At 50.5% G+C, this 23,872-nt stretch overlaps 1 protein-coding gene across 1 annotated transcript in view; it reads right to left on the bottom strand.

Annotated features, from left to right (window-relative positions):
* CSMD2 (CUB and Sushi multiple domains 2) overlaps positions 1 to 10,788 on the bottom strand; it is a 575,319-nt gene extending 564,531 nt beyond the window's left edge. Inside the window, exon 1 of the mRNA XM_064493786.1 lies at positions 10,478 to 10,788. Coding sequence (XP_064349856.1) covers positions 10,478 to 10,670 — 193 coding nt within the window. The 5' untranslated portion in view covers positions 10,671 to 10,788. The remainder of the gene's footprint in view (positions 1 to 10,477) is intronic.
* Between the last annotated feature and the right edge of the window lie 13,084 nt (positions 10,789 to 23,872).

The following is a 23,872-nucleotide window of genomic DNA, read 5'->3' as shown; positions in this document are numbered from 1 at the left end:
TTGGATATTTCCACTTTTTGGATTCCGTGAATAATGCTGCTATGAACATGCGGGTAGTTGCCTCTCTTACATACCCTCATCTCTGAAGCTTGTCTATGGTCCCCAGTGCATCTGGGAGCTCAGACCCAGCACAGACCGTCCATAGGTGCCTGCAGAAGGACTGAGAAATCCCTCACAGTCTCTAAATGTGGCACCCATCAAGTAATTAATTTGTACTTTAACTGGTACCTTCTGAAAACACAGGGCCTTGAGTCAGAAGAAAGACGTCCTATAGGATTTGGGAGCCCATATGGACAGGAAGACTCTGGGACTCCTCAAAGTCCTCCATAAGGAGAGCCAGTCCTGTAGGAGGGAGAACCCCGGTGGGCCTGGGGACCCACCCTCCTCCTAGCTCATCAGTACTCCCATATGTCCTGATTTCTGCCTTCCACAGAACGTTGATGGATCTGACAACATCAAAATGAAGCATTTCTGTCCAAAGAAAGACATCATAAACAAAACAGACAGATGAAAGATTGGGAGACATTCTTTGTAACCTCTAAAATTGACAGAGGGCAATATCTGGAATATAAGAGGAACTTCTGCAAATCGACCTCAAATTTTTCTAAATTAAGACAGGAAGTCCAACTTTAAAATAGGCAAAGAAGAGGGACGGGTATAGCTCAGTGTCAGAGCACATGCGTAGCATGCATGAGGTCCTGGGTTCAATCCCCAGTACCTCCATTAAACAAACAAACAAACAAACAAACAAACAAACCTAATTACCTACCCCTCCAAAAAGAGCGAAGAATATGAATAAGCAATTCGCAAAATGAGAAGCTCAAACAGCTAACAAGCATACAAGAGATATTCAAACTTATCAGTAATCAGAGAAACACAAAATAAAACAAAACAATGAGATGGCACCTTAAACTTATCAGAATGGCAAAATTAGAAAGGTGGACGATATAAGATACTGGTGATGAATGACATGGGGAGACAGAAACTCTCGTGCACTCTTAGTGGAAATGAGCCCTAGCTCAACCTTTCTGGAAAACATTATGGTAGAACTGGAAAATCAGCGTTAACCCAGGGATCCCAATCCTCCATTTGTATAGCCCAGAGTTATTCTCACACAGGCTCCCAAGACAGCACGAACAAGGATGTTCTTCAGAACTTCATGGGTAGCCGGGAGGAGCTCCAGACAAGCCAGGGGTCTATTCCCAGGGGAGGGGATACACAGAATGTGATGGATGCACAACTCAATGCAACACAGGACTAGACACCGACAAGGAGCAGGGCTAGATCTCTTAAATCTTAGTGCTAAATAAATAAAGCAAGAAATTAGATGAAATTTATAGTTTACTATCCTTTATGTAAATTCACATAGGCACACAAAACAACCCTACATATTTTATAAAAATCCATGCATATTTCAAGATACATATAATATTAGAGTGGCTACTGATGGGGAAGGCAACAACAATCTTGGGGTTGGGGATAAAGGGAAGAAAAGTTTTCAAATAAAATAAAGAGAGGAGCCTTTTGTAGACAGATGATCATAAAGTGTCATGCTCAAAAAAAAAAAAAAAGCAGAAAACGAAAAACACCCCAGTGTCTTCCACGTGACGGGGAAAACTATCCTTGTAATATTTTCCTCTCTCCATGTTGCCTGGAACAAACCGACACAAGAAATGTGAGTCCCAGTGGTCCTCGAACACAGGGAGTTTTCATCTTACTAGAGTTAAAAGGCCTCAGGGCAAATCTTGTCCCCTGGATGGATGTGTTAGTGAAAGTGAAGTGCCAGCAGTCAGCACCCCGAGACTGGACTCAGTGATGCTGCCCCGGGTGGGTGGGCGGGGAGAGGGGACGCTGCAGTAGACGTCTGATGGGTGGTAAAAGGGAATTGTCTGCATTCTTCCTTTCAAGTTCTCAGGATCAGCCACTTGGAGGGTAAGAATGGATCAGGGCCAGGAAGCTCAGCCAGTCCATCTTCCCTCACCCACTACCCCTACGCCCTGAAGCCTAGCCAGGCAGGCTGTCTACAGAAGTGGGGAGAATTTGCATCCCTGGAATGTCAAGCCAGCCTGGCCACTGGGCAGGATCTCCCATTGGATGGGGCTTAGACTAGTGACCTATCCTAAAATCTCTGGATCCTTTTTGTCTTGTTGGTTAAAGAGCTTCCAAGTCCAGCATTACATAGACAAGGTGGGTATTATTATCCCCATTTTACAGGGAAAGAAATGCAGGCCCAGGAAGATGAAATGAGATGAAGAGGCACAGCCAAGGCTGGAGGACTAGTTTCCCGACTCTCAGGTCAAATTTCAAGACAGATATCAAACGTATCAGAACATTTTCCTTCCAGCCATGCATCTGCTGTGGGTCAGCCCTTCTAGGACTGCACCAATGAAAAGGGCCGGGAAAGAGGGCTACACAGGTCCCTGGGAGGAGGGATGCCAGCCTGGAGGTGGCAGTTTTCAAGCCAGGAACATTTTACCATGGATTGAAAATGAATCATTAAACTTTCACCTCATTCTTATTGCCAAGTAACGTGCCAGACACCCATATATCATCACCGAGCCTCACCCAATCTCTCAGCCTTTCTCCATCCTTGACTCCCACCCCTGACATGACGGAGGGAGCAGTGAGGGTCAGTAAGTGGTAAGTAAGATTCAGGCTGGGGTGGGGAGTCAGGCAGCAACCCACAGACGAACCTCCAGGGGCCTGAGTCAACCCTACCACACTTGCTCATCTCTGAAAGGACCATCAATCATCCCGCAGAAAATGTCTGCGCAGTCTCTGATAATACACTTGTACCTCAAATGGTCTCAATTCCAAAGTCTCTGCTATCTCCCTTTTAACTCACCACTGTCACACTTGCTTACTTTCAATCAATAAATAGATGGAGCTCCTTAATAATGGACCTTATTCTATTTCCCATTTGAAAACCAAGAAGATGGACACACAATTTTTTGAGGTTTCTGGATGATAATTGCACTTAATTGAGTATAAATGGGACATGGGCAGGGAGGAAGGAGGGCTATTTGTGCCACAATATGAGCTCTTATTTTCTGCTCCAAACCACATGGGAGATTCTCAAATAAATTTTAAGAGTTATCCTGTTACTCTCAGTAGTTTTAACTATACATACATTATTTTTAGCATCATAAGAGTTCCTCATAATGATGATTTTCAAGGGTAGGATTGACATCTCCTTAGAGATCAATTCAGTTTAAAACCTTCCCACAATACAGAACCAAATAGGTAGAAAGGGAAAGGCGGTTTCCAGTGGGGAGACTCCTCCAAAGAGGGGGCCACAGAGGTGAATCCCTCCACCACCCAGAGCTTTGCTTTCTGTGGGCACAGGCATCCCACCAGCTCTAGGCTGGGCACAGTGCCCTTCTCTGATGCTGGGCTTGTCATGGGATGCACTGGGGCTCTTGGCACGTGCCTGGCATACTTCTCTGATAAGGTTCATGGTGGTGGCTACACAGGACTTCTAATTTCTCCCTGAAGAATGACCCTTAACAGCAGGAGAGTGGAGTTGCCAGTATTTTAGGATCTACACTGGGGCAGGGACCAAGGGCTACCCACCTGCAGGGAATTTCACAGTTCAGGCAAATAAGGAACTGGAGGAAGATGCAGGAGCTACAATAATATAAAGCAGGTTAATTTATTTCTGGTGCCCTTTTTCATTTCCCATCTCCTCATGGAGCCCACTCAACTGGCTGTATAATCCCACCACATCTCCCAGTACCCCATCCCAGTTCACCCACCCAAGCCACCCCCATACATCTTGACTTACCCCCATCTCACCCCATCCCACCACAACACAGTCACCTCCACTCCACCATGTCCCAATTGCCATTCCACCCCAACCCAACTCCCCCATCCCTCCCATCCCAGTCCATCTGACTCATTCCTACCCCACTCCAGTCCATCCTATCCTAGTCAGTCCCCTGAATACTCTAGATCTCACCTTCTCAATCCCACCTCCAGGCATATTTTACTCAGTCCTATTCCATTTCATTCCTCCACCAACCTTAGTCCATTGCAATTCATTCTATCTATTCCATCGCAATACATCCCAACCCACTTTTGATCCCACCCCAGCTCACTCCTTCCTACTTGATCTCAATCCACCTCATATTATCCTATTTCTCCAATCCCACACCATCACCTTCCATTTCATCCCCTCCTCTCTCATCCCCTGCTTGGCCAAAATTCTCATTTGTGATTGTATATAGGGCATGACCACCCTTCATGTCATGTGAAACTACACAAGAAAGCCAAAGGGCCCCAAAGATCTAAGAGCTAAGTGTGTATTTGGGTGGGACAGGAGAAAAAAAAAACAGTCTCATCTTTAAAGGTAGGGTATGAAAAGGTAGGCCGGGGGTTGAGGTCCCAAGAATCCAGAAAGAAAATAAATGTGAGTTTCATGCTTCTCTTAATATACAAGAGCCAGGAAAGAGCTCTAAGAACCACACCATCATTTTCAAGTTGAGAAACTCCCACACTGCAGAGCCTACTGTGGGTCCAAGGGAAAGCCAAGTTCTATTCAAAGCCAGTGAATCCTGAGGCAGTGTCTCTGTGAGGTGGAAAACTCTGAAACAATCCTCCATTTGCAGGTTCACCCAGATGTTCCCCTGCTGTCGTGGAAAATCTCTGCAGCAGGCAGAGAAGAGGGCTTGGAGGCCATAGCTCACTCAGTGAAACCCAAGACAGGCGGTGTCAGTGACATACTCCCACCTCTAGGGGGAGCAAGAGGGCCCTCCCTGTTTACCCCTCTAGGAAGAGGAGCAGAGATAAGGGCTGATGAGTGGTGAGTTGGCCAGGTTCTAAGGCGTCCTGTTTTCAATGGGAGGAGCAAAGAGGAAAGACTCCTGCTGATGCATATGGTGGCATCTTAGAGTGACATAGAATTAGAGCTTTTCCTCTTATAATTATAAGAGGCTGCTGCAGAAAGCAAGTGGGCAGTAGGAGTAGCCGCAGTAGTAGAGGCAGCACCTAACACACCCCAAATGCCAACGTTTTTCATGAATTAAAAGGATGGGCCCTAGAATCAGGTAGCCCTGAGATTCAATCCCACCTTCTCTCCTAGCTTCGCTATAACCTTGGCCAAAGGCTTAATTTCTGAGCCTCAGTCTCTTCAAATATGACATCATAGTGCTTGCATTGTGAGAATTGAATGGTCACGTCTATAAAGCACTCAGCCAGCACTCAGTAAAGGAGAGCTATTATTAGTCATATGCAGAAGGACCTAGTCAGATGCCTCCCACCTGGGGGATGCCCCTTCACCACTGCCCTCTCCTCCAAGCCCCTTGCCTTGGGAATGCCCAAGAGGGCAGTCAGAGGGGAAGGGAGCCTGGGGCTCCAAGAACCTGCCTGATCCTTTCAACAGGTGTTTACTGAGTGTCTGCTATGTGCTGTGATCCGGACCACTCTGCTCGCCTGAGTTCATAGAGCCTTAGGGAATAAAGGCGGGCATTGTCTCATTCAGCATTCCCATACACCCTGATGAGTTTTACAACACGAGGAGTTTGCCACCCTGGGGAGTTGTGAGAGCCCACAGCAGAGTTCAGCTGAGATGGGTGTTTAGGACTCGAAGCAAATCAAGGATGATTTTGCAGTCACCCCCCAAGAGCTGTGGGGGAGACGGATGGACCACGGCTGCTTGAAGAGGTAGAGGTTTGGGATCCAGGCCTCAAGGGCACAAAAGGAGCACAGCAGAAGTGATGGGGGCAGTCCAATGGGAAAAGCGGGACTGAGACAGGCAGCCTGGGGGCAAATAAAGAGTCCAGGACTGTAGCACCAGCTGGATCTCCTTAGAAATCAGATAACAATGTGATTACCACTAGAGGATTCAGGATCAGGCAGACCTGGCTTCAGTCCCTGGCGTGGCCACTGACTGGTTGTGTCGCTAAGTTATATGTCCTCTCTGAACCTATTTCTCCATGTATAAAATGGGGACAATAATATTGCTAGCCTCACCGGGTTGCTGTGAGGATTGAGTTAATACATGCAAGCGCTTGGGACGGTGTCAGCACACAGTGAGGACTCAGTGCACATCAGCTGTTAGTGTTACTCCCCTGGGAACCCGGACAGCTTTCTGAGCAGGGAGAGTGGAGAGGAATGTCGTGAGGGCGCACAGACCTCCTGGCCTCAGTCCTCTGTTCCTGATCCAGCCCCATCTTCCACTTAATGGGCACAATTCAATAGGCATGTTATGGGCGTGTCGCACTTCTGATTTCTAATCCTTTCCAAAATGCAGGGATGACTAGTCCCTTTTGTGGGTGGGCAACCTGAGCTTTGGAGAGATCTGAAGATCAGCTAGTTTTCCAACAAGGAACATCTGACTCTGCTGAGTCATCAGATTCCCTTAATCCTGCTGGCGTGACAATGGTGTGTGAAACAGAAGCAGGTGAGACTTGTGAGGCAAGGTGGTGTCACTGAAGCCACCTGCTGGACTCTCCTGCACGCACCCAAACCTTGTAGTGGCCGAGCCCCAGCCATCTGGTTCTCTAGGGCCCTTACACATCATTTTAGTCTCACCTTCAACAAAGCCACACAGTCACCCCAGATATGGTCAACACTCTGCTGTAGTCAGCTTATTTTTTATAAAAAAAACCATAAACCCACAGCTCAATTGCAGATGAAAAACGGAAATTCAAGTCCATACGCTGGTGCCTTTCCTTGGTGGAGGCAGGTGTATACGCAGGGCTTGTTGCTGCACTGGTTCTAGAACCTAAGATGTTATCTTACCAGTCTGTGGCACTTGGTCCTGAGGCAGGGGTGGGGGAAACAACTGGGGATCAGGTGCCTTTGTCATCTTATTACTTCAGCAAATCATCTGGCTTCCTTGATTCCCAAAACTCTTGATTTACATTTATCAGTCCCTAGAAAACTATCCAAGAAAAAAAAATATTTTATAAATCATCTGCTGATTTAACCACCATCTATCAGGCACCAGTTCTATGCCAGGTCCTGAGCTGGGTGCTGGAGATACCAAAAGAAATAGAGCACTGTCCTTGCCTTCAGGAAGCTCACGGTTCAATCTGTGAGGCAAATAAATAACTACTTTGAATACAATTCAACCAGTACTGTCATCAGACACTGGGGACGGTCAGTGCTCTTGTTTGTAAGAGACCTCCAGAAACAAGCAAAGCAGGGAGGGTTTTTTTGCTGTTTTGTTTTTTTTTAAGAATTTGGTATTTGACTTTTTTTGAAAGCAATGAAGTGGTTAGCATGGGAAAAATCAGAACTTTGTCGGAACTCCTTATACTTACAGTTTACTATTGCCTTTGTTTTAAAAGACTTATTAAGGAAATGGGGAGCGTAACAGCCTTCTCAACGCTCAGAGCTTCTTAATCCAGAGAAAAGTAGCGAGGCTTAAAAACAATTAAGAGAATGAAACTGACAAAATTTGATGGCCACTTGATAAGAAAGGAGTTGAGGACAACCCTAAGGTTCCTGGCTGGGTAACTGGGCGGCTGCAGGTACCACCAGCCTACGTGGGGGATCCTGGAGGTTTAGGTGAGGAGCTAATGAGTTTGCTTTGGAAGGGAAACATCTAGGTGAAGATATCCAAGAGTCAGCCGGATATATGGGCTGTTTAGATCCAGAGCTTCTGTGGGCTGGGAAGCCAACAGACATATATCAGGAGAAGCATCTTGGCAGGAGAGATCTGTCTGGAAGCTTCAGAGTGTGGAAGTGGAAGAAATGGGCCTGGATGAGCTCACCCGGAGAGTGGTGAAAGGAAATGAGGAAAAGCATAAGGAATGGAAAGCTGCAGGAAGCCACACTTTCAGGAGGGAGTAAGTGCTACTATTAGAAACTGGGAAGGAACAGCCAAGAGGCAGGAGAACAATCAGCCAAGCAGGGTGTCCCAGAAGCCCAAAGAAGAGAAATTTGGAAAGAAGTAATCCAAATTGTTCACGGTCACAGATAAAGGAAGAATAAGAAAGAAAAGGTAGGTGGCTTTGGCAATTAGGGTGGTCACCCTTGATCTTTCCTAGAGAGTTTCAGTTCTGGGGACAGAAGCCAGAAGGCAGGGCGTGAATAGTTGCAGATAAAGCAAGTTGAAGACCCCTTTGAAGAGAGTTGACTTGTAAAAGAGAAAGAAAGATAAGATGGTAGCCAAAAAGGTCAATAGGGCCAAGCAGTCTGGTTGGCCTGTTTTCTATTAAAGATTAAGTTGTTTATAAGCCAAGGGGAAACAAAAGAAGGGAGAGCAGATCTCTCTCAGGAGGCTGGGGGTGGGACACAGATGAAAGGGGTGAGGAGGCTCCCCCTTTCACATCCTATATTCATTTTATCCAGTCTTCACTGGCCAAGGAAGGGAGATGGCTCAGTCCTGAGTGTCTCTTAAAGTCAACAGTGTGGGGAGAACACAAAATAAATGTACTTCCCCCTCTAATGTGTCAAATTAGTCACCAAGTCCGTTTCCAAATCTCTGCTGCTTGCAAGGCCAAACAGCACATCTACATGCGGGAAGGGTTTAAAAAGAAATGCACTGCAAGCATGGGAAGCCAGAGCAGGGAAGCCAGATCAGGCCCGCCAGAGAGCAAGGACCCCCTCCCCCAAGGCACTCTGCATCCCCATCCCCAAGTTCTCTGCTGACCAAAGAGCTGCAAGCCCTTGGACCTCTACAAGGCAGGATTCCAGCACAGCCCAGCAGTGTGCAAGCTCTGGTGAGTAGGCCCTTTTCTTTCCCTGAGGGCATGACATACCCAGGGGGCAGGGACAAATCTAGCCAGAAAACCAGTTGGATGGTATTAGGGGCAATCTCAGGTCTGCTAAGCCAGAGCAGGGTCCACACCTGGACAAATGTCTGAGAGGCCTCACAGCCGATAGCAGCGGTACCTCCATCGCCCATGTGACAAGACAGGGTGACCAGCGGCGTCGTTAAGAGTGCAGCCACCCAGTGGGTGTGGGTGTGCGCGAGGCCTGAGCTCCGAGGCACGCGCACCGCGGGCGCCCCTCTCTGGGTGTCGGCGGCTATGACTCTTAGCAGATCCTGAGAAAGTCCGGTCAAGCAAGGATGGGAGAGCTAGGGCTGGCTCAGGGCGCCCTTTTTGACCAGCAACCTTAACATCTCCGGCCAAGCAGCTGGCGACACGATTTGCGCGGACGGGCTCACAAGATCCTGGAGCCCAGAGCAGACCGAAGAGCTCGCCAAGGAAGGGTCGCACTTTCCAAAAAGGGGGCCCAGGTGGCTGAGGGGCTGAGGCCAAGCCTTCAAACGTTCAGTCAGTGATTAAAAAAAACTAAATAAATAAATAAGTAAATTTTAAAAACCAACACGACTCCAGGCCAGAGGCGCCCTAAGTCCAAGCTTGGGCAGCAGGTGTTACGGGTTTTCTCTCCTAGTGGGTGTCAGCCTCCGTGCTAAATGAAAATGCGGCCCCAGGCATCGCCCGTTGGACCCGTCCCCACCCGGGGACACAGAACTTTCTAGGCTGTGGCTAGAGCCGAGTCTCACAGGGGTGCTGAGGATAAAGTGGGAGGGCACCAGACAGGGCCAGTGGTCCCCAGTGGGGACTGGGTTCTCTCGAAGGTCCGCGTGCCTTCTCAGTCCGCAAGCTGCAGCCAGACATCGGCGAAGTTCCGGGACTCCCCGCACCCGCCGGGCCTGCCCCCGTCCCTGACCCGGTCGCCGGGAGCAAGTCCCGCCGTCCGCGCCGCCGCTGCCGCAGCCCCGGCGCTCGGCTGCAGCAGGGCGCGGGAAAGGGCACTTTGGCGCGGAGTGAGAACCGAGGGGAATGTGGCGGCGCGGAGCCTGACGGCGACACTCCCTCCCCCGCCCCCGGGCACAACCCCCGCCCCTGCCTGCCGGTCGCTCCGCAACCTCCAGCCCCCACCTGAGTCCTCTGGCACAGCGTGCTCGGGACCCCTACCCACTTTACCCCCTCCTAGCCCAGAGCGCGGAGGGAGGGGGGCACTTGGGGAGAGGGGTGGCGGCCGCAGTCTCCGGGCGGCTCTGACGGGGGCGCGGGGCTTCAGTCCGGAGAAAATGGGCGGGGGCAGGGAAGGGCAGACCCTGCAGACGCGGAAATGGGGAGGGGGCGCGCCATTCCTCTCCAGCACCCAGGACGGGTGTGCCAACCTGGATTGGGAGGCGGGGAGGGCTCCAGGAAAGTTTATCGGGGGAAAGCCTAGCGCCTTGGGGGCTGGGAGGCTGAAGAAACTGAAGCCACGGTCCAGGCGCCCCGCAACCCCGGGCGGGGATGTCTCTCTCCCAGGTCCCCACGCCGGCCGGAACCCGCCAAGTTGCGGCTGGGGTTGGGGGTAGCAGTGGTGGTGAGGGTGGCGGTGAGGACGGTTGAGGGTGAGGGGAGAATGGGGAGCGACAGAGGCGAGGATGAACAGGAGGGTGGGCGTTTGGGAGGGCGGGAGGTTAAGGGGGAGGGCGGAGGAAGGGACAGGGACGGGGTCGGAGATGAGCGGGCTCGGGTGGGGCGCGCGGCGGCCGCCGGCTCCCCGGCGCAGCCGGACTTACCCGCGGCGGCTGAGGCGCTGAGCAGCCCCCAGCCCAGCAGCAGCAGCAGCGGCGGCGGTGGCGTTGGCGGCGGCGGCGGGCGGCCCCAGCGGCTCCCCGCGCCCGGCACGAGCGCCGAAATCCCGGCTTTGCCGCGAGCCCTCCCCGCGGGGCAGCCGCAGCGCCCCTGCTCCCGTCCCCGCGAGCGCGGCATGGCGCGGCCGGCAGCGCCGAGGGAGAGGCTCAGCTCGCCGCTGAGGAGAAAGGAGGTCAGGAGAGCTCTGGAGCTTTTTTCTGCTCGGAAAAAATCCCGGTACGCGGGAGCCCTGAGCTTCTGCGGCTGGAATGAACCAAGTGTCCGCCCGGCCGGGGAGAGGCGCGCTGCGCTCTCGGAAATGACTCGCTCCAATCCCGCTTCGCGGGGTTCGCGCCGGGGGGCGGGGGGGTTGAATTATCCCCGGATTAATCACTCCGGAGCCGCTTCTCCGCCGCTCCAAATGCTGGGGGTGGAGGCGCAGCAAAGGAAAAAAATATTGGGGGGTGGGTGTTCCTCTTCAGCGCCACCTCCACCTCCAGACAAACCAAAAATTAACATCTAAAGGGTTGTTTATTCCTGTTTGTTTTACAATTGACCAGTTTCTTTTAAGTTCAGTCCTCTCGTTTCCATTTATAAGATTACCCATTAATACACCCCCCTGTACACACACGCGCGCACACACACAGTGATATTGACACACAGGCACTCACACACAGGCGTGCACACACACACACACACACACATACACACACATACACACACGCTTCTTCCACGTTTGGAAATTGGAATACTGTCTCAGGAAAGGTAACCAAAGAAGGACGCGGTTCCCCAAGTCACTGCTCTTACAAGCTGATTTTGGGTGGTGGCTTTGAACTTGCAATCTGGGCCGGGGGGCGATGCTTACCAGCCCCCATTGGCAGTAGCCTCCTACCCCATTCGAAGAGTAGGATGTGTGTGCTTAGACCCATGATTAAGAACTGGAGGGAGGGTGGGGTGGGGGTGGGGGTGCTCATTGGTTCGGCTCTGTAAGGTCCTTCCCCTATCCTAAGGCAAAACCTCGGGACGGAGAGAGGAGAGCGTGCGTGCGCTTGGGGGGTGGGGGTGGGGATGAGGGGGTAGATGAGGTTGGTGGAAGGACCGTGCAAGAGTAACTTATACAATTTATCCTCAAAATTAAATAACTGGGCCCTGCTTCTGCTGTCTTACCCTCCCCCTCCCAGCCATGGCCCCAAACCAGACGAGTTTCTCCCAATGGCGTGAGCCCCTCCCCACCTCTTCCTAGTCGCCGCTGCCGCCAGGCCCCAAGGGCTCAGAGTCGGTCCCCACCCCATCCCCCACCCCAACTCGGTCGCCGTCTCAGTCTGGTCTCTCCTAGGCTCCTCCGTCAGTCACGATGGCTCCTTCACTGTCTACGCCAAACTCTCGGCGGAAAAGAACAGACGCTGCTGGGGGGGAGGAGGGGTATGGCGGGGTCGGAGGTTGGGGGGACGCGGAGGGGCAGGGCCTTGGGAGGAGGTCCCCGCCTGCGCGTCCCGCGGCGGAAAGGCACTAGCGGGTGAGCACCCACCCCTTTGCCCGAGGCACCCGGGAGAGGCTGCGATAGGGGCTTAGTGGCGTTGGCAAGCCGGAGCTCTGGTATCCTCGAGCCCAGGGGACAATGGTCTGTGGTCGGTGGGGCCTGGGAATATCTGGGAAAGAGCACAGAAAGGGCTATGGGTTTGTCGATCCCGAGTGGGGAAGGCGGTGGACAGGGCCGGAGGAGTAGACGCTTGTCCTTTCTCCCCAAGAAAAACTTGCCCCCTGGAGCCACGATCTTCCAGCTTCCTTGATGCCCGTCTCCTTCCTCCACCCCAAGTTGTTCAGGCTTCCCGGTATGAGCTCATCCCGCAGCTGGGGAGCCAGCCCGGTGGCCCCGGGCCGGTGAGCTTCCTCAGAATCGTCCGGCCCCCTCCCCACCCCCTACACAGGGGCTTTCTCGCCCCTCCTGACGCCGCTTCGATGGGTGCCAAGGACCGACCAGAGCGGCCAGAACTCCACAGTGAAAGGCCTGCTTTATGTCTCCCGAGCAGCGAGGAGGGGGTTCCTCGCTTCTCATTGTCCAAGCCCAGCCCCCAAAAGAGAGGGCTCAGCCAGCCAAGCCTTGGCCTTCCCGGTGCTGGAGAAGAGGGAGGGACTGGCTGGGCCATCAGTGGGTGGCAGCCTTGAGGGGTGGGGGCTGTTGGCGGGGCCGTCTCTTGGGGGGGGGAAAGCCCAGGCTCCTAAGCTTGGGCATTTCCCCTCTCCTCCAGAGAAAGGAGCTGGCAGAGCCCCAGCCCTCCCCTGCAACCCACAGCTGAGCAGAGGGGACTCTGGGCTCCTCCATAATTCTGGGGCTCCAGGCCAGTGGACTCCCCCCGCCTTTCTCAGCCCCAGAACTTTGCTCTGTGGCTGCAACCCACAGCTGATGTTTACCCCGGAACCCTCCCTGGCAATGCAACATTTGTCATCCTTCTCCCTGGGGGCTGTAGAGGGCAGGGACACCCTTTTTATCCCTGTCACCAGCCCAGCCACTCACTTCCTCCACCATTCCTCCCTTTCTCTGATCATTTTGGGTCCACATACATTTACTGAGGCCTCCAGAGCTCTGGGCCCTGTGCCAGCCTGTGCTGTGGGCAATGCGGAGATGCACAGTGTGTGGTCCAGCGTGGGAGGATGTGGGGCAGAGATGGAAACCCTCACACAACCCATAAAGTCAGATGGTGCTAATCACTACGACAGAAAAGGCATGTTACAGAGACGTATCAAGACAATAAGTTTTTCTTGGATGTAGGGGATCATAAGGCTACTTTAAGAAGGGAAGTAGGATTGGGGCTGGACCCTGAGGCCTAGAGAGAGACTTTGACAAGATAAAGATTGATTTCCTCAACAAATATTAGTTAAGCATCATTACATGCCATACACTGAGCCACGTATACACCCGAGTGAACTGTCCCTGACTTGATGAAGGTGATAAATAAACAATTATATACAAAGTTACTAATTAAAGATGCTATGGTGAAAAAGTTCATGGCGCTTTAAGAAGGAATGCATGTGGCATGTTTTAAATTGGTGGTCTAGGAAGGCCTCTCTGAGGTGGTGACCCTGAAGGTGGGATTGAATATTAAACAAAACAGCCATGCAAAGTGTTGGGAAAAGGAAGGGCCTGGAAAAGAGAGGGGGACTGAGGAAGGAGGCTGGGTCTGGGTCAAGGGGAATAAGAGAGACACCTAATAGACAAGAGAGGGGATAGAGCCAGAGTCATGTGGTGCAGGGTCTCCTAGGGGATGGTGAGGAGTTTGGAATTCATCCTAAGTGGAGAGAAATACGAGGAGTATTCACTTGCTAGGGCTGCCCCTGTCACAAAGTACTACACACTGTGTGGCAGAAACAACAGAAATTTATTATCTCACAGCTCTAGAGGCTAGAAGTCTCCAGATCAAGGTGTTGACAAGACTGGCTCCTTCTGAGTTGCCTCTCCTTGAGTTGTAGATGGCTGTCTTTTCCTTACATCTTCACACGGTCTTCCCTCTGTCCACGTCTGTATCCAAATTTCCTCTTCTGATAAGGACACCAGTCATACTGGATGAGGCCCCACCTTACAGGTTGAGTTTTAGCTGAATTACGTCTTTAAAACCTGTCTCCAAATATACTCATATTCTGAGGTCCTAGAGGCTAGGACTTCAACATAGGGATTTTGGAGGGACACAGTTCAGCCCATAATAGGAGGGAGGACATTACAGGTGGAGGGTGGAGGGTGGAGGGAGGAGCAAGGAGAAATGCATGGCAGTCAGAAAATACATTTAAAGAGATGCCCGTGAGGCTGTGTAGAGTGTGACTGCTTTATCAGGAAGTACTCTGAAAAGGTGGATGGCTCTGAAGACCAGAGAAGTGAATTTTCATTTCTAGGAAATAGAAGCCGCATGGCCCGGCCTGTCATGTACTCTGACTTCTCTGCAGGGAAGAGATGGCTAAGGAAGGGGCAAGGTAAAAGGAGATCACTTGGGAGTTGATTGCAACAGTCCGAGCAGGAAGTGATGTGGGCAAAGGCAGAGATGGGGGCCCTGGGAACATTTGCAGGGCAAGCTAGAAGCGGGAGTCCAAGAAGCAATAACAGCCCTTCCCCTCTAGCCTAGGAGAGTGTGGCTCTGGGCCAAGCCCCCAGGGCTGGCTCCCTGCCTACCCTTTCTGGTTTCCCCAGGAGCAATCGGCAGCCATGAGTCAAGGTCTCTCCATAACATCACATTGCAAAAAAGCCCAATGAAGTGTGGTGGCTCGCTAAGATAAGTCCAATATCCAGATAAGATCAGAGTTTGTTTCAGAAAGAAAACAAGGCCTGATGCTCTGGAGAACTTGGCCTGATTCAAATAGGGGCTGTCGACTTGATGCCCTGAAATTTTCATTCTGACCCAAGAAGAAGATAAAAGAACCTTCTGAAGCCCAAAGACAGAGAGCAAATGAGTGTGCAAATGGGATGCTCAAGAAATGAGGGCAGGAAGGGAGACTGAAGGATGAGCAGGGCTGCAGAGAAGTGCTGCGGAGCAAAGGCAAGGGCTCAAAGGAAAAGCCTGGGGTCTAAGTGGAGAGTGGGTATTTTAAAATGATGAGCACGATCAGACAGAAGCTAGTATTTCCCAAGAGCATGGCTATCACTTTAGTGATGACAGTGATCTGCTTCCCAAGGAAAGGTGACAGAAGGGGTTCAGGAAGAAAGAACCCTGAACAAACTTGAGAGAGGCGCAACACAACCAGGAGAGAGACGTGAGAAGGACCCATCGTCTGGACCATTCTTCCAGCGCTACCAAAGGCTGGGGCCACCGAATTCTGCCATTTCTTGCAGAAAATTCTCTGTTTGTGAAACAAAGAGACAGAGCTCGCTTCAGTGGCAGAAGAGGTCAGATGTTTCCTCTGCTTGTCAGAGGTCAGAATGCACAGGGGAGGGGCTATTCTTGGCTATCATCTCTTCTTGAAGTTCCTCCAATCAGCTAGGCAACCATGCCCCCACACCTTCACTCACACTGCTCCCTCCGACTGCAACACCATTCCTCTCTCTCTCACTGTGTAGATGACTCCTAATCCGTCAGCTCAAGTGTAACAACCCCGTGCCCCCATACACTCCCTCTGCTGGGTTAGATGCCCCTTGCAACTTGGACCCCTAGCTGGACACCACTCACCAGGGGTGATTTGGCCCCCAGGGGACATTTGACAATGTCCTCAGATATTTTGGTTGTCACCACTGGAGTGTGCTGCTGGCACCTAGTGGGTAGAGACCAGGGATGGTGCTAAACATCCTACAATGCCCCAAGGAAGCTTCCCTCCACCCTAAAGAATTATTTAGCCAAAAATGTCTTAATAGTGCTGAATTATCACTGAGAAGTTGTTGTCCAGCCAGGGCTACATTTTCCAGTCCCCTTTGCAGCTAGGTGCAGTCATAAGGTTCTCGCTAAAGGAATGTAAGAAGTTGTGTGTGTGTGTGTGTGTGTGTGTGTGTGTGTGTGTGTGTGTGTGTCACTTCAAGGCTTATCCCACACACCCTTTTTCCTCCATGTGCCGGCTGGACACAGAGCATTTAGGATCCTTAGGGGATGGCAAAGCCCGAAGAAGACGGGATGCCAAATCACTTCATGGAGGAAAGCCATCCACCAATTAGGGACACCTGAATTGGATTTTTAGGTGAGAAATGACCTTTAACAAATGGCATTAAGCCACTGGCATATTGAGGTGTGTTACAGCAGCTAGCAATATCCTCATACGCCCTCCACGTTTTTTTCTGCAGTATCCTGTCATTTGCTTACTCTTCACTCTTCCTTCATTTGTGCAGGTCACAAACATTAATCTACATGTCAGTCTTTGTGTTAGATGCTGAGAAAACAAATATGAAGAAGAATAAGATATGACAAATGGTCTCCACCCTCAGGAGGTTGATAGTTTATTGAGGAGAGAGTTACACAGCAAAGCATAATTAATTACCTTGAGAGAGATACAGGCTGCTGTGGAAATGAGAAGGGCTTCTGGGGAGAAGGGCTGGTGAGAAGTGGCACCTTCCAGGAAGGATGCAGTGCGGGCAAACCCGGGGAGGTAGACACAGCGTGGGCAATCTGCAGTGTTCACAGCGGTCCAGGGTGCTGGAGGGCGGGCAGGAGGGGCGCGGCAGCTCTCCAGTCTCTATAATTGATGGTTTTCTCATGTGTCCCCCACCTCCCCGCAGTGGACGGGGAGTTCCCTATGGCAGAGACCCTCTCCTGAAGGTCTCCTGGGTCCCTAGTGCTTGTGTGCTGTCTGGCATTCTCGGCTCTTGGAAGTCACACAGGATGCTCTGCCCCAGTTTGCTTCCAACTGAACTCATCTACTTCTGACCCCTCCCCACAACCTGCCTGTCTGCCCAGTTCCCCACACCAGGAACTGATTTCAACATCCACATGGTTCCTGAGCCAAAAACCAGGGGGGACATCCTGGACTTCCTCTTACTCAGCCCCCACATCCAGGCAGTTCCCAAGTCCTCTAAATTCTGCCTTCTTAACAGCTCCCAGGTCCTAGCCAGGGCCCCCACATCCTTCTTCCAGGTTTCTTATAACAGCCACGTAACAGGTGCCCCCAACTCGGCTTTATCCCATCCAAAGTGTCTTCCTCTTTGCCACCAGTTATCTTTGAAAACACTTACCTGATTTCACAGCTCTCCTGCCTTCCCTGGATGTTTCCACGGATGTTGGTGAAATCTAAGCCCTCTGCTAGACTCTCCCAGCCTGCCCCTCTGTCCTCTCTCTCGTGACTCTTGTGTTTCCAATTTCTACCCACCATGCTCCAGCCATTTAGAGGCCCCTGCGCTCCTGAAATGAGCCGTGCTTTCTCTCTCCCTCCCCTCTGGGCCTCTGTGCACACTGCTCCCTCTGCCTGGAACGCTCCCCTCTCCTTCCGTGTGTGGCATTCTCCTATTTGTCCTTCAAAACTCAGTCCAGGCGTCAGCTCTTACATGAAATCTTCACCAGTGCCATTCAGAGTACCTGGTACATGGCTGGCATTCAGTAAATCTTTGCTGGGTGGATGGATGGATGGATGGATGGATGGATGGATGTGTGCTTGAGCAAGTGCTCAGTAATATTTGTGGAATGGACCCAAAGGGGTCTCTCCTAGACTCCATTATCTGAGTTCCTTAAAGAAATGCCTTCTGAGTTATGATTTAATGTTATGCTCTCTGTCTTCAAAGAACCCTGATGTGAGAAACTGACCAACTTAATGGCATTTCTGTCTTTATGAAAACAGAATTGAATATATTGCCCACTATGTCACTCAGTGTCCTTTATACAAGGACTCATGATAAATTCATGCTTGGGGTTATTTCCAGGAAACATTTTGTCTCTGTGGATGAAGATGTGTATTTTCTGCTGTCAGAAAATAAAAACTCTGCCTTCCGACGTGTTTCCACTTTTGCTTTAGCTGACAAATAGGGATACCCAGTTTTATTACCTGATTACTGCCACGCGTTCTGACCAATTCAGGTACCTGAAAGTAGCAACCCTTTTCTGCTTTTTTTAGATGTAATCAGTTCCTGCTTTATTCTTCAATGCTGTGTTTTTCACTTTTTAATCTGAAAGCTGCCTCAAATCATCTCAGCAGTAACCTACTATAAATCATAAACGAATTCATACTGGTGACCAATGTCCAAGCATGGATGCTATGGAGGAAGGGCAGAGCACCAGGCTTCAACATGAGAGGGACAGAGCCTCTCCAGAAATTCTTGGGGGCACCTATCATGACAGGGATCTGGCAGGAAGGCCAAAGCAGGAAGCGGGAGACCAATTGCATTGACTCTGTTGCCACCTTCCTGGGCCACCGCTGCCAGGTCATAGTCTCTTCCTCCACCAACTATGGTCTTCCTTTTCCCTAACTTTAAATGGAGAGCTCATCAACCGCCATGTTTGCATTAATAGCTAATAATAACAATAACCAGTATGTTTTATTGAGCTCCCACCATGAGCCGAAGACTGTGCTGCAAACTCTAATGGATGTCCCTCTTTGAACCTCTCCCAATCCAGACCTGTCGATTGTTTCCATCACTTTGCAGATGCTGGAATACTAGAGGCGTTTGGCATGTGCAAAGCCACCCGTCAGTAAGTAGCAGTGCAGGAATTCAAATTTCAGTGTGTCCCCTGCCACGGCCTATGCTCTTAACAGTCTCCTTACATGTGGGCAAGGACTGGAGGCAACAAGAAGGGATGGAGTCCCCCGGGAAATGGTGGGGATTGCCAGGAGAGAGGAGACCCAGAGTCACAGCTTTGCTTCGGGAACACTCTGGCGTTCTTTTCAAAGTCCCAAAAAGGGTTGGCTGCTCTGAGGCCAGGTTCAGTTGCTGGGACAATAACCAGGGGAGACCTAGTCCCATGACAAATGGCTGCACTCTCCTCTTCCTCCAGTTCTGATGGTTTTTCCCACAAGCCTGCAGTCTCCTGACCCACAAGGCTCCCTCTAGGCACTGTGACCCTTTAGGCATCGTCAGCATAGTAACGAGGGTGTCTGTGGTTTTCAGGGGTCTAAAAACATTCGAGGCCTGCACGTATTATTATTAGATCTGCAATACAAAGAAGATAACCACAACACTGAAATCAGTAAATGTTTAATTAAATGCAAAATGTGCCATTCTGTCAATTTCATTAACTGTGGAATTTAGTAGTCATAAAAATTTCGTTGTATTTGATAACAAGTTATAGGTTGGAGTTTTCTCACTGTGCAAGAGTTCCCGGGTATGCCCCAAGATTGGTGACCATAAACTCAATAAATTACTCATGGCCAAAAATTTGCAAAAGCAAAATGGCAAAAATCCTTTCAATTTTTCTTTTACAGCCAAAAAGTTATATTTATGGTGAGAGGTGGGTGTGTTTAAAATACGCTAGAGGTGAGACAGCGCCTATGAGAGTAAGCTGGCGTAGTGCCTAGGAAGATCTTGAAAGAGGGTAGGCTGTGCCCACCTTTCTGAGTTCTCCATCCTGGCCGTGTTTGTGTCTGCAATGGAAGCCAGGTGAGTAGAGGCTTTGGCTGGGGAGTAGGTAGAGACAGTTGATTCCTCCTAAGGCTTTCCTGGTTACAAAGAGAAAAGCAGGAATCCCAGACACCTACATAATGATGGCTAACATTCTCTAGGTATGTAGCACATGCCAGACTCACCATTCTAAGTACAGCTTGTGTATTATCTCAATTGTCCCAAAATTCTGTGAGGTCAGTATCTTATGATCCCTGTTTCAAGATGAGCAAACTGAGGCATAAAGAGGTGCAACAACCTGCTCAGGGTAGCAGAGGTACTCTTGGGTAATTTAAGAATGTGTTCACACAGATTGCACCCACTCTTCAAGATGCTGAAGACAGAATAGGGAAGCCTGGTACCTGCCTTTTTTAGAGCTTGAAGTGAAGCAGTCAATGGTCATGAAGACCATTACTCATGCTGGGCACATGGATATTTATGTGCTGGAGGATTGTAGCTATACACTGAATAGAAAGTGAAATAAGCTCAGTACCAGGCATTTACAAACTGCTTTGCTCCTTTCACTAGCCTGTGACAACGTGTAGGCTAGAGGTCTTATTCGTCTCCCAGCTCTTTCTTTTGAACAATCTTGGCCATGGTTGGTGCTAAAAAACCGACAAAGCCTAGAAAGGCTTAGTTGAAGATTGGAGTCCTCCATCACAAAGCAATTTCCCCAGGACAGCAAAAGTTCTCCCTCCCTACGCATAGCACAGAAACTGTTACTGAGAAACTCCAGTGGCACACATTTCAATGTAACCAACAAGGAAACTAATAGACAGCATTTTTATGTATCTCTTATGTGCCAGGTGTTGTTTTAGGGACTTTCCGTGTGTTAAGTAATTACTTAGTCACAGAACATCTATAACAATTCCACAAAACAGATGCCCTTTGTTATCATCCCATTTTACAGATGAGGAGATCAAGTGCTATAAGCTGCATGGGTCCCTCCAAATTCAGATGGTGAAGTCTTAACTCTTAGTACCTCAGACTGTGATTCTATTTGGACATAAGAGCAGTTAAGGTACAATCGGCTCTTTAGGGTGGTCCTAACCCAATATGACTGGTGTTCTTATAAGAGGAGGAGGTTAAGACATAGACACATAGAGGTAAAACTGCATGAAGACATAGGGAGAAGCTAGCCAGAATATATAAGCTGACCAGAGAGTTTCAGAAGGAACCAACCCTACTGACACCTTGATCTTAAGCTTCCAGCTTCCAAACTGTTAAGGAATAAACTGTTGTTGTTTAAGTCACCTTGGTCTGCAGCCCTTTGTTACTGCAGCCCTAGCAAACTAACATACCAAGGTCCAGAGTACCCTGCCTAAGGGGTAACCTTGCCAGGAAGCAGGAACTCAGAATTTGAACCGAGGTAGTCTGGTCCTAGAGTCTATCTGTTTTTCGATAGTGGGAGTGTTCTCTGTGCTATCCAAAATGGTAGCCACAAGCCACACGTGGTACTTGAAATGTGGTTAACAAAACTAAGGAACGGAAATTTTAATTCGATTTACATTAAAATTAAAATAGCCACATGTGACTAGTGGCCACCAAGTTGGACATAGCTTGATACTGGTTCTAAATACTCCACTTCAGTTGTTTGCAGATTCTTCTAGCAACCTCAGCTGTGTGTTCCAAGAAACATGCCCCTATCCTTGTTCCCTATGCTTGCTGCCTTCCTTTCTTTCTTCCTTCCTTCCTTTCTTTCTTTCTTTCTTTCTTTCTTTCTTTCTTTCTTTCTTTCTTTCTTTCTTTCTTTCTTTCTTTCTTTCTCTCTTCCTTCCTTCCTTCCTTCCTTCCTTCCTTTCTCTTTCTTTCTTTCTTTCTTTCTTTCTTTCTTTCTTTCTTTCTTTCTTTCTTTCTTTCTTTCTTCCTTCCTTCCTTCCTTCCTTCCTTCCTTCCTTCCTTCCTTCCTTCCTTCCTTCCTTCCTTCCTTTTTTTTTTTTTTGCAGTCTTCTGCCCCTGTTGCCAGGTCTTCTATCAAAGGAGAGAAAGAACAGGAGAAGGAATGAGTGAGCTGGCTAACTTTCCAGAATCCTGTAGCCTGGGCAGTGCAGGGTCATTGGCGTTCTGCTCTAAGCACAGGTGTTAGGCAACCAAATGCCAAGCAGCACAAACACAGAGTGACATTTTCAGAACTATTAATATTTCATCAGAAATGATCACTTTTCCTTTAAATACACTATCTTAAAAGGTTTTCTACATTCTTCACTATAATTTTATTCAGTCTAGGTCCTCGGAATTTTCCCCAAAGGAACACATCTTTAATTTTCATATGAAAATCAAAGGGGAATCAAGCTCAGTTTTCCAGACTTAAGAGTCAACATTTCCAGGAACCCAGACCCTCTATAAAGAGGGCAAGGTTGTGCATTGAGCACCTGCTGTATACCAGGTACTCTATACAGTAAGTAGCCCATAAATTCATCAAACACATATTTATTAGGTGACTACCGTGTGCTGCAAATGTGATCTTTGAAGTAATTTACTAACACCTTTTGATAGGAAAGGACTCTCATCCTTCTGTTTCATCTCCAGTGTTACCTTCCCTCCTCAAAGAGGCCTGCCTGGATGGGCATCTGAGGCAGCCACCCCTCCTCTGCCCATTCCCTCACTTTATTGATTAGTTTCCATCAGAGCCCTATTTCATCGGTAATTACTGCTTATTTACTCGCTCTGCTAGTTGTCGATCCATCCCCTCCACTAGAAGGTAGACTCCAGGAGAGCAGGGACCATGGCACTTCTGCTCACTTGCAGGTTTCCTAGGTGCGCGGCACGCAGCGGCACCGAGGACGGCTTAGTCAGTATCTGGGGAAGGAACGAAGGGTGGGAGAAGTGCAGAAGGCCGTTAGAGTCACACTGCTAGGAAGGAAGGGTGGCACAGGGATTCAGTTCTCCCTGTACATAGGCTGCCATCTAGTCTATTCGAGTCCACGCTTCTTTCTTCCTTCCCGTCATCTTGCTCCTTTCCTGGGGAAACACTGGAGGAACAACCATTGACTCCTGGGGCCAGAGAGCCCCAGGCACGCGGAGGTGCCTTGTCAGTTTAAGGAAGCCCCTCCAGCGAGGGGAGGAGCCCACCGAGCAGCAGACAGCGAGCTTGGCCCTTCTCCCTGCACCTATGCCCAGACCCTGGAGCGCTGAGAACCCAGCGCTGGAGGAACCGTTTATCTCAGTAGCTGGCAGCGTGGGGCCAGGCCTGGGGTCCCTGGGTTTGAGCCCCAGCCCCTCGCTTCCTAGTGGGCCTTGGACACACTCCTTTTCAACTCTGAGACTCGGTTTCCTCAAATGTAGCACGGTAATACATAATGATACTGAGTTCATGAGCTTGTTCTGATTGAATAGCACACAGAAAGCCCGGCGCTTGGCAGATGGTAAGCGCCGGAGAAAACGGCAGTTAGGGGGTGAAGGCAGCGATCCCGGGGCTGGGACAGGCAGGCGCCCGGGTGAGTGCGGAGCAGCGGCGTGGTGAGGCCGAGGCGCGGTGCCCTCGACTTCTAACGGGGGAAAGCGCTCTGGGGGCCTCCGGGGCCCCGCCCCCACCCCACCGGAGGGCCAGGGGGCGCCCCGCGCACCTAGCCGTTGCGTTTGAAACCCACCGAGGACGGGAGGGGTGTGGGAGCCACAGGCAGGCAAGACAGCGCCCTTTTAAGGCGTTGGGACCCTCCCGGGGTCGACCCCGCAGCCCGGCTGCCCTGGCAGGTGTCTGCTGAGGGAGCCTAGCACTCAGGAGTGTTCCCGCCAGGGGTAGGGGTGGTGGAGCAGCCAGAAGAGGGGGGCTGGAAGGGGCAGTGGGGCGAGCAAGGCGGGGCTCAGCCAGGCGGGGGCCGCTGGCCCTCGGTGGGAGCGGGATCTCTGGGAAGACGCGGGAGAACCCGATGGGGGGCTCCCAGCCCCACGGTGCCTAGCACAGTGCCAGGCCCTCACCTGGTCGTCAGTGAGGCTTAGCGGCCGACGATGGGCTGAGTCCCAGGCCCCGCAAGGTGTCAGGGGTGTTTTGCAACGAGGGAGAGCCAGGGACTGTGGGGAGAGCCAGCCCTCCCCCTGCAGCTGTTCCCAGATGTCATTCTGCCCACCCAGGCCCCTGGTTCCTGAGCTCCAGGGGATTCCAAGGTTACTAAGCTACTGGTTTTTGTTGACTTTTAAATATTTTCTTCTAAGGGAGAGGGGGAGGGGGGCCAAAGTCAGGAAAGAGCAAATAAAAGCAAATCAAAATAAATTCCCCCTCCCCAAAAGAAAGCTGCCCTCCATCCACCCCTCATCCACAAATCGAAGGCCTCTGAACATAGTCACTTTGCTGGACCAACAGCCAGACAGGACTGACCTGCTTCTGCCCCATCCTCACCTCCCTCTCTGGTGA

The sequence above is a fragment of the Camelus dromedarius genome, chromosome 14, assembly GCF_036321535.1.
Source record: "Camelus dromedarius isolate mCamDro1 chromosome 14, mCamDro1.pat, whole genome shotgun sequence".
NCBI lineage: Eukaryota > Metazoa > Chordata > Mammalia > Artiodactyla > Camelidae > Camelus > Camelus dromedarius.
The sequence above is the reverse complement of the archived record's forward strand: the minus strand, read 5'-3'. Positions and strand labels throughout refer to the sequence as shown.